General features: G+C 27.3%; 1 protein-coding gene across 4 annotated transcripts in view; it reads right to left on the reverse strand.

Moving 5' to 3' along the window:
* Nucleotides 1-3,448: 3,448 nt before the first annotated feature.
* The window catches only part of LOC118200638 (uncharacterized), a 122,982-nt gene continuing 114,402 nt past the window's right edge, over nucleotides 3,449-12,028 (reverse strand). For all 4 annotated transcript variants that reach the window (XM_085811592.1, XM_085811590.1, XM_085811593.1 and 1 more), the window contains one exon: nucleotides 3,449-11,510. In XM_085811592.1, coding sequence (XP_085667718.1) covers nucleotides 11,391-11,510 — 120 coding nt within the window. In that variant the 3' untranslated portion in view covers nucleotides 3,449-11,390. The remainder of the gene's footprint in view (nucleotides 11,511-12,028) is intronic.

Raw genomic sequence — 12,028 nt, forward strand, 5'->3', positions numbered from 1 at the left:
ATTAGTGTTAGCTGTTTTCTTATTAGTATAAGAGGGATTAAAATAAAATGTTCTTGGTGAACTTGCTAAAAATCATATGTAAACATAAATAAGTTAACAGCATTCACAAATGTTGAAATGCTAAAATCCACATTTGAACATTAGTAAATTAGGAGCTTTTGTTAAAATATTGAATGCTGACATGCTAAAAACCAGTACAATAAGAGCTTTTTCAGATCGGCCACCTGAAAGAGTTATTTACTTACTAACAATGAGACTTTTAGCATTTCAACCTGAATATTTTAACTGTAGGTGCTTTTAGTTTCTTCAAAGGATGGATCACTATATAAAAATACTACTAAATGACATATCAGATACATTCTCGAATTATAATGTAAATACACATTCACAGAAATAATTGTGAATTAAAAATCATATTGATCATATAAAGAGAAGAAATGATTTTTGTACTAGTAATTTTTAATCTGACATGGCTGCAGCTTTCTATTTTATCTAGATTTTCAATTTGGTAGCGTTGGAGCTTGTTACTTTAAATAGATGATATTGCTGAAATTATGCAATTTAAAAGATTCAAGTAATTTTTTTTTTTACTCCCCCAAAAAGGAGGCCCTAAAATATTTTTACATGAGTTTTTTTAGCAATATATCTGGGGAAAATGTCAGAGAATCGGTCTAATTACAATCAAGTGTATAATATTATAATGGTAACCCAATTTTTTCTTCTGCCCCCACCCAACAAAATTGCATATTAATAGCACATTTTGTATATCATTTGAAAAATTGTGATTTTTTAAAAATTTAAATCCATAAAAAATTATGATATTCTTTCTACAAATTCTTCATCGTAAATCTCATATTAAATCTTTTATTTCTAAATATAATTTATGTATGGAAATAAATTTATCTATTCAAAAATGTGTACAGTATATACATCAAACAAAAAATAATACTGGAAATAATGATGCTATAAAAGATTGGTTATTAAAAAAAACTTCAGTCTTTTATAACATCAAAAGCACAATTTATTACAATTTCCTTTTGGTGAAGTGTAGCGTTTTTTATGGGTATACTTTTACAGATGAAATAAAATCTGAAAATAATGACAATGCAATAAGTTAAAAGATAATAATCTCGTATTCTCTACTTTTAAATATCTTGCAAAATTCATACAAATCTGCTGAACCACAATCTATTGAAATGCTGTGTGTTAACAGTTCACTTAACAGTTTTTATAATCTATTTTAACCTTATTTTAGCAAATTATCTTTTATTTGGTGAATTAAAAAAATGGGCAGGACCTCGGCAAATAGATAAAATATCCAAATGATAACATTATGCAGCGTCTTTCATATCTTCATTTAACAAATAAACCAAGAATTTAAAAATTTTTCTGTTTGCACTACTGGACAGAGAGAGTGAAAATTTTTTTATAATTAAATTTTCAACATAGTCACTCTTCGGCAAATTTTCAAATATCATTCAATTTTGTTGACCGACACCTATCATTTTCAAATTTCAATATCTAGAAATTTACGTGTTATAGTTTTAAAATTTTCTTTAATTATCAAACTTTTTGCCCTTCTTTAAAATAAAAAATTAAAAGACATTCTAGAATTTTTTTTAAACTAAGTGTTTGCATAGCCAGCCATCACACTGGCATGTGTCTGCCATGCTGAATACATGCCAGATGCAATTTTCCTAAGAAAAAATAATTTGTAGAAGGTTAAGCAGGTGTTATTTTTAGCAGAGTAGTTAGTCACAGAAAGGACTTAAAGCATAAAGCTAAACCCCTCCCCCCTCAAAAAAAGTAATAATAAGGGCTGAGCAGAAATTGAGAAAACACTAGTAACCAATTTGATATAGTCTAAGATCAAATACATAATTTTTTCCCTTTCCAATAATATATAAATTTTAATCTAAAGTTAAAAATAATATACTTCATCCTAAGACTGAATAATAATAGCATAATTGCTGGGTATAGAACAGTGATTATTCATTATTGAAAAGACCAAAAATTAAAGAAGTTTTTATAAAATAAACTTTTATATAAAACTTATAAATTAATTATTGCATTAAAAGAGAAAAATATTTTACCGTACAGTTTAGTGAGAACAAGAAATTAAATTATCTTTACAAAATTGATCTACAATTTTATATCCTGAATAATAAAAGTGTTGGCACCTAAACAACAAAGTCTAATATGAAATTGTATTGCCAAAAGGAATAAACCATTAACCTATATAAATTTATCATGTATGCCCCTTTTAATTTTTTTTCATATAAAATACCAGATGAATTTTGTAAAGAAAAGTAGTTAATTCCTTGCTCTTATTAAAATAAGATAAATTATTGGTCTTCTTTTAGTTCATTAATTATTTTACAAGTTTTAAATAAAAATTTTTAAACTATTTCATATTAAGTATTTACCTGTAATTTATCAGTAAATAACTTATTTTTGTTATTGAAAAAAAAAATGCAAAATTTAATTAAAAATTTACAAACTAGTTTCTTTTAAAAATATGTATTAATAAATGAATTTTTTTCAAATGTTATAATTAAATTCTTCCTATATTATAACTGTACATTACTTGCTTGAAATGTGCACTTCACTCACAAACTGATTCAATGAACCAATTTAATTTAGTGAGAGAGCAAACTGTGATTTGTCCAAAAAAAAAAAAAAAAAAGTGATATCTCTTTTACAGCTCACCTGCAGAGTGCTCTTATTTGGAAGCATGCTAGGAAAGTTAAAATTCTCATTTTAGGGGGGGGGATTTATTCTCCCATCTTAAAAGTAAGTATAATTTTTATCATCTATTATTATTATTATTTGATATATTTCTATTCTAGAATTCTACTTCTGGATCCATGTAGAAGGAAGGTTTTAGGGAATCTCAAAATTATGTCAACAGAAATCAGTCCAGAAAATTAGCAGGTTAATCAAGTTGATTCTTTCCACTCTTTACTCCATCCCTCTACTTTATTCTTGATTCACTTTTTATATACAATCTTATTGAAGGTTATTGTTAATGAGCAGTGAATCAAAGAAACAATTCAGTTTAGTGAGTGAACAGTTATGGTCTGATCTCATAAAAGATCAGTTTTGCTCACCTATCTTATTTACCAGTTTAATAAAGTGAGCCATTTAAAAACAACAGAGCATGTATTTTTGAAAAATACTTTGATATTTTTATGGTAAAACATTTACACCATTACTTTAATTAATAACAGATGTTTCTAAAACTATGTACAACATATCTTGCTTATATATATACACACACACACGTGTAATCCATATGTATCAACATAAGGATTACATAGTAAATTGCTTAAAATAAAACAAACTTGTTTTACATCAGTAGTTTTTATTTTTTAAGCAAGAAGTGAAATACTTACAGTGTTTCTTGCAACTATGTATATGTGCAAAAGATTTAACTGAGAATTCAAAATCTTTATAATACCTCTTTTATTTATTTATATAACATACATGTGTATAAGTAAATTTTAAAAACAGAATCGGTATTTTTGATGAATTTCCATCACACACATCAAAATGTCATTTTATAGCACGTTTCAAGATGTTACACCATAAGCTTAATGATCCATTTGCAAATTTTTCTTTTCAAAATTTATAATATAAAAACATCTATAACCAACACAGTACTTTTGATTGAGATTGTATGTATCAGATAATCTAGTTCTGAAAGGGCTAATTTAAACAAATAATAACTACATGCAAAAAATTCAAAATTGTAAATCTGCATTCCACACTGCTACTATATACACATTTAAAAAAATAACAATTCTTAAGATTTTCTCATAATTTTATAAACAGAATATCTGCAAAAGATCAAACATATCCAGTTTCATAAATATTAATCTTGGATGCATATTTTTAATTATACAATTTATATTTTCAGGTAGAGAGTTTTATGGAAACAAATTCAGCAATGGAAATGTTTAGCAAATAAACTCAAATTTTATATGATTCTCACAAAGAAAGAATGGTGTAAATTTCATTAGGCTTTAAATTAAAACCTTATGCAAAATAAATAAATAAAATATTAGCAATGAACAGTTTCAGGAGCCAGTTATAAGATTAATAATGAATGCTGTCTTTTCGAATACAGAATCTTAATAATTATCAAAATATACAACTTTTTTGTAATTTCCTTCTAATTCTGATCAAAATCTTTTAATAGGCACTGAGTGATCTAAAATAAATTCATTCTGTAATATCTCAGTGAATGCAACCTGCTGTAATAAGATAAATATTAAAAGTTCTGTACTTCTTATAATTAAACATGTTACACTTTATAATTGGACTTTTTGCTCAAATAAGACTATACAAAATGTCATATTTTGAGCTCGCTAGTTTTACCTAGTTCTAGAACTTAGATCACCTATTTCTAAAATACGATAAATTACTGGTTTTCTTTTAGTTCATTAATTAATTTACAAGTTTTAAATAAATGCTTTTTTTATAAAAACACTTTTTGTTTTTACTCATTTATTAGTAAATATGCTATTTTTGTTATTGAAATAGAAAATGCAAAGTTTAATTTAAAATTCACAAACCAGTGACTTTACAAATTTGTATTAATAAATGAAAGCTTTTTCAAATGTTATAATCAAATTCCTTCTATATTACAATTGCACATTACTTTCTTGAGATGTGCTGTTCACTCACAAACTGATTCAATGATCCAATTTAATTTACTTAGACAGCAAACGGTGATTTGTCAAAAATAAGTAATAGCTCTTTTACAGATCACCTACTGAACTAGGTGCTTTTGTGAAATTCCTTATTATTATTTTATATTTTATTTGTGATACATGCCTAAGATCAATAGTTATTAAAGCAAAGTCAATAATCATCTTTTACAAACATTTAATATGTGTTTCTGCATTTCAGATTTATTAATCACATTTTTTATCATTTATTTAATTCTCCAAAATTCTGTTTTGAAATAAATACCAAACTAATATATCTTCTAGTAGTTATGAATAAAACAAAGCTGTAATCACCTGCACCTTTCAGTTTTTAAAATTTATACTAAAAAAATGTTTTTAAACTTGTTCAAGTACTCCTTTCTAAATGTTCCTTTCTACATTAGCACATATATGTATTTGCTTCAAATACATGCACTTTCATAGGTCATTTTTGCAACTTTATCTCATAAATATTGTTGCCTAGCTTATTCAGTGCTCAAAGCAAAATAACAGTAGTTCAAAATGGGTTATTCCTAGTAGTTCAATAGCTGGTTGCATGAAGTTTTTATAGTTTTTCTTACATGTAAAGTAAATATACCTCAGTCTCTCTTAGAAAATCCTTTGTGAAGATACTCCTTAGGCAGACAGCCTAGTGCACTTATAATTAAATTATCTGATCCTAAATCATTCATATATTCACATAAATTTATATGAAATTATGAAACTATTCCTTTGTTATCTTATTAACATAAAAACTGCATCACCTTTTTGCTTACTACTTCACCGCAATAGTTTTTTTAATTATGTTTTAAAATCTTATATTAATAATAAATAAAAAATGTATTCATATTTTATAAAAGAAAATGAAACATAACACCAATTAGGCAAAGCAACAATTTTGTGTTCGTTAGATTTTAACCAAGACTCAGATGGATGTTGCTTTGCCTAATCGTATGTTTCACTTTGCCATGTTTCTTTCTGCCTGGATGAGAATAATTACTGAAACTAGATATACGTTTCTAAAAATAATTTATATATTTCCCTAATAACAAAATTTAAAATTTTTAATGAGAACTTTCACATACTTTGCAAAACTGTTGCTAATTTTTGAATTTCTTTAGAGCATTTTGAAAATTGTGTAGCTAAATTCATGTGTATATTCTTGATATGAAGACCACAGTGTATAAAAATGTAAGCATATTTTATGCCAAATGATCATTATTTAGTTGTAACAGTAAGATTTGAAGACATTTTGCACAGTTTGATGAACTTAGTCATACATATATTGGTCAAAAAACTAAATGTACTTAAATGGAAAATAATTTCATTCACTAGTGAAATTTACACTTCTTACATAATTATACAATATTATCAACAAGTTAATCATGATGTAGTTTTTAGTAAATCACAGCTGATAATAAATGGTTTTTTGAAATTTTAAATATTATATTATAACAGCAGTGAACTGTTCTTGTTTTTGGATGTGCATATATAAGTCTAGCAGCATATATTTCTTCCTTAGTTTCTTCTGTTATTATGTTATGTTTTCTTCCTTTCAAACAATGTATTCCAAAATGCTGATGTGCTGCCAGATTCCCAGATGCTATTTCACAGACATGTTTACAAATGTCTATATCAGAAGAATGTTTATCCATTTGGTTCAACTCATCTCTCTATGGTGAACTTATTTCTCTATGGTGAACCAGTTTATTACATAGGATATTAATCAAGGAAAATTGCACTTTCTTATTAGATATAACTCAGAAATATTACAATTAAATTTCTAAACAGAGGTGAAAAAATATACGTCTTTCTATGCAACATTACTGATTAATCCAAAGAGTTAACCAATAATGTTGTAACTTTCTACCTTCTTATTTATCAAGTAAAAACTGACAGCAATAAATAACTAGGGACTAAATGCTAAAATTTGAAATCTATATTAATAAATTAATAATTAGCAATTAATTAAAAATAATACATTATTATTACTAAAAATGTGTTTTGTAAATTTGAAAGGCAGCAACTTAATTTTTTAAAAGAAAACTTGATCTGGGGAGAGGCCACTTCACAAGAACTATTGGTAGGTAATTGTTTGTAGATTATTTGGCAATAGTCGATTTTTATTGCAAAGAAAATATTACATAATACAACAGTTCAAGGATTATAATTTTTTATGACATAAATAATCTTCAAATGGAAGCTTATTAAATGCTAATAATGAAGAATAAAATAACTTGAATAGCTCAGTCATTATAGTACTTTTCTGCAAACCAATGGAAATCTATTCCAATCAATACCACAAATTTTATATATACTATAGCTACAACTTAAATACTCATAATATACAAAATCCTATTTTTGTTAGATATATTTTGGGTGTACAAAAATGTTTTGAGGGATTTACATAATAAGATGGCATTACTGGTATTAAATCCTATCGCACAATCTTGTAACTATATTCACGTTAAAGCACCAGCATTTCCATCTAAAAATCAGTCTGTTTCATTTCGATGAAGTGTAAACAACAAACTTTCTTTGTGCTCAACCTATGTCAACCTTTGTACCAAGAAAATTTGTGGGAAGCGTTTTTTTGTTTTAATTTGAAGAAAAGTGCAGCTGATGGACATCAACTGCTATGTGAAGCATATGGGGAACATGCTCCATCAATAAAAACCTGTGACTAATAAAGTTTGAAGATGCTGAGTTGAAGGGGTTATTGGACCAGGATCCATGCCAAAGCCAAGAGGAGCTCACGAAAAGCTTGGGAGTGACTCAACAAGAAATTTCAAAGCATCTCAAGGCCATGGGGCAAAAACAAGGAAATTTGGTTCCATATGAACTCAAGCCAAGAGACGCTGAACACCGTTTTTTCATGTGTGAACAACTGCTCCAAAGGCAAAATCGGAAGGGTTTTTTGCATCGAATGGCGACAGGGGCCGAAAAATATATCTACTATGACACAAAGCACAGAAAATCGTGGGATAAGCCTGCCCATGCATCAAAATCTTCAACAGCCAAAACGAATATTCATGGCAAGAAGCTAATGTCGTGCATATGGTGGGATCAGTTCAGAGTGATCTATTATGAACTACTCCAGCCTTAAAAAGCTTCAATGGGATATCCTACCCCACCAGACACTGCTCCTTCTGACTTCCAGTTGTTCTCGTCGATGACTCATGACATGGCAAAGCAGCACTTCACTTTATATGAAGAAGCAAAAATTGGGTTGGTTCTTGTATCGCCTCAAAAGACGAGGAATTTTTTAAATGCGGAATCCATATGCTACCTGAAAGATGGGGAAAAGTCGTAGCTAAAGATGGACAATACTTTGAATAAAATGCATTCTTCCAATTTCTATGAATAAAGCTTCAAAGTTACCCCTCCCCCCCAAAAAAAACCTGAAAACTTACTTGTATTCCCAATATATATACTGAAAAATCTCTATACACTTTTGAGATTTGGTCTTCCTTCTTTCAGAAACATAATTTATTAACAAAATTTTACTATTTCAGATGATGATTTAATGCTAAAAGTGCTTGCATATCTTTCTTCATAAACTCATTATGAAGTAAAATAAGTAAACACTCTTATTTCATAATCTTCCCTTTCTTTTCTCCTTATTTTTGCTCAATAAAAATTGCTGTATATTTCAAGGAAAAGCCTATAGCACTTGTTCCAAATTACTTGCTCCTAAAAAGGAATAATTATGGATTATGCCATTATTTTACTCATTCTATTCTAGTCTTTGCTCTCCAGTGGCGACTTTCTGTTGCCCTTCATATTTATTTCAATGTACTAAGAATTACTTCTCAAACGTAAAAAGTTAAACAGCTCAATTACAAACAAAAGTATTAGCTAGGAATTATTTAATATACATTTCATAACTTTATATCATACATTAATTAAAAATGACAACAACTATATTAAGCTACAGTCAAAAGTCGTTAATTCGAAAACCCATAATCCGGACCTCAAAGCTACAAACTTTCTGCGCATGCGTCATTGACGTATGCGTGTAACACTTTTACAGCTGCGCATGATACATTTACGCATGTGCGTTTAATGTATAACAGACGGAATAAGCTAAAATTATCTAATTATCTATTTCAGTTAATGTTGCATATTGCGTTGTTCCTTAATCTTCGAATAGAATCGTCTTATTATTTTTTGCAGACTGTTAGAGCAATTTTATAAAAGTAAGCTTGAACTTTCGATTATGTCAAATAGAATTTCCGATGCTGGAGCTCCCAAAGCATCTACAAAGCGAAAATATGTTTCGATGTCCATTAAACAAAAAGTGGAATTGCTGCAAAAAATGGATAAAGGCATATCCTTTGTTTCTTAACCATTCCGAAATCTGTTTATCAATTTAACGCTGCTCTGCGGCCGGGGGAGGGGGAAACGCCACGGCGCGCAATGAATTGGAAGTTGATCTGTCAGCACTATCCTTATCTTCAGGGCAGATGTTTTTATTTTATTTGGCTTAGAATTCCTTACTAAATGTAGTATTTCATCTCGATGTACTCCGTCTTTGATATGATTTAAATCAAAAACCTCGTCATTATAATTCGCTTCCGATAGTGAAACAGAGGTTATTGAAAACGAAAAAATTTCGATTGACAAATTAGTTGGTATTCTCGACACAGCAATTATATGACTTGAACAGCGGAACTGAACAAGAAATTATATCTGTTTATAGAATTAAAGAGAATGTATTATCACATAAAAAACGAGGCAACTTAAACAACTTACATTGAAAGAAATGTTTAATAAAGTAAACAAATAAATATTAAGCTTTTTTGTTTGTAAATTTTGATACCCTTTAGATCATAATTGTTCTTTATTTCATAAATTACGGTTTCATATTTTTAATTTTGTAATTTCTGCATGCCATCTTACCAGATTTAAACTGATGATCTATAATCCAGAAAAATAGATAATCCGGAATCGCCGAAGTCCTGACGAATCTGGATTAACGACTTTTGACTGTACTTTATTTACATCTGAATCCTTATAGAAGAATAAAAATTACATGTTTTTAACACATGAACTCATGCTTCAATGCTTTTTTCTTAACTGTTTCTTGCAATAAAAACTAAATAACTCTTTATATAAACGTTAAAAATTCAAATGCAGCAAACACCTTCTGCTGACATTCATCCTTTTTAAAACTTAAAGCATTTTTGCATTATTACTCAGTGAATAGATTTTAAAAATTCAAATATATATTAGTGAATAATTCATAAAAAAAATAGTTTTCCGAGAATGGCTAAATTAGAATGAGACAAATTTATCATCAAACTTTCTGAATTAAAAAAAAAAAAAAAAAAAAAAAAATCCTATTCTTAAAAGAAGGGGGGAGAATAAATGCTTAAAGACACAAACTTTCCTCTACTAAACAGCTGCAAATTCAGTTAAATGCATACAAATATTTATTCAAAGATTGCATATAACAGCTGATAAATCATATATATAATATTTACATGTACATTATTAAAATGGTAGATGGAAAAAAGATTTGTGTTTTATACAAATTATCAACAACATGTTTTTATACAAATAGAATACAATCATAAATACCAATATAATTTAACAAATAAGATTTCAAAAACCATACATGTAAGAGAAATTTACTAAAACTTATGCTTACCTAAGTTCAAAGTATTTTCAAGGTAATGGTCCCCAATTACAACAGCAATAATCTCATAATTATAAAAATAAAATTTCTGCATTAGTTTAAAGAGTTAAGAAAATTTTAATTAAAATTATTATTTTTCCCACCCATTAGTTTTTTCACATATTTATTATGCAAGTTAAATTTTAAATTTGCTATGATTAATTAGACACACAAAAGGATTAGCATTTTATAGTTAATTTCAAATAAATGAAATATGTGCCTTTATTATGCAAAAATAAAAATAATTATAATAAATATGTTCCAAAGATATATTTAGGTATACTACAAGATTTTGTTATTTGACCATAGAACATATGCATTCTGTGTTATAGTTATGATCAAATTATTATTTAGTTAAATGCTTATATAAATTTACAATTAATGTAAATAATGCTTCCAGAGATAACTTTAGCAAGTACAAAAACTTAAATATGTTAAAATATTTTGGGGTATAAAAAAATAACAGTTCACAGGTGATAGCATTTATGAGATCTTGATGAAATGTTATGAAGTTGAAAAATACATAATTTATGTCTCAAATTTAAAAAAAAATTTTTTTTCACTAAACTTGCGTATATCAAATAAACTAATAGCACAGCTTTTCCAAAACTGGAAAGATATGGGTTTTAGTATTTACAGCATTTGATAACAAATGCAATAAATGTATTACTTATGATTTTTATACAAGTACTTATAAACACAAAAACTTGAAAACTTAAACAATGAACAAGCAATTGTTTTTAAATATGTTGTACTACTCTTACCATTAAAATTTAGAGCAGGTCAAACAACTGTAAAATTTATACAAATAGAAGTAACATACAATAATTTATAAATAAAGTTTAATACAATTAATAAATCACTCGTATTTGAAAAAATTTTGCTTAAACCCTTAAAAAATTTCAAACAATAGCTGTAACAAACAGATTTCATTCCGATACTACATTCTTAAATGTTCACTTAGTAGATAAATGAAACATTTTAAAAAGTGTTAAGTCCTATAAATTTTTATCTTTTGCTGCCTGCATTTCAATTTGAGTTACTTGTTCACTACTACTTGGGTTTTCAGTTGCAATTTGAGGACTAACCAGCACTTTGGAAGTTTCTTTAGCTGGAATCTAGAAGAAAGATATATAAATTGCTGTTGACTAAAAACTTTTTTAGCACAGCATTGCAAAATAAATGAATAATATGCATAAATAGTTTTATTAAATTTCCTACTTATTTATTAATTAGTTTACTGCTAAATGGAAAAAAATGGAAAATAAATATAGGTCACAATATGTAGAATACTGCATTTCTTTGATTTAAAATTGATCTCCCTCCCATAAACTATCTGCAGAATTTTCTGTATTATTAATCATTCTGAAACAATAGTTTTTTTAATTATTCATTTAAATGTGAATTACACTGTTATTAATAAATCAGAGTCAAATTATAACCTTTTAAGTTGAAGGCTCAGTAGACGTTTTTTGGAAAAGGTTATATCATAAAAATTTCAGGCTCAACGGACAAGAATAGCAAATTAAAAAGATACTTACACATGTAATTCTACTCAAAGAGCAACAAAAACAACTACAAAATAAACAAATAAAATAAAATAAATAATAAAATGAAAGGTTTAAAACTATTTTAT

This window comes from Stegodyphus dumicola, chromosome 2, assembly GCF_044657685.1.
Source record: "Stegodyphus dumicola isolate Sdum_Otavi_A_Nest chromosome 2, ASM4465768v1".
NCBI lineage: Eukaryota > Metazoa > Arthropoda > Arachnida > Araneae > Eresidae > Stegodyphus > Stegodyphus dumicola.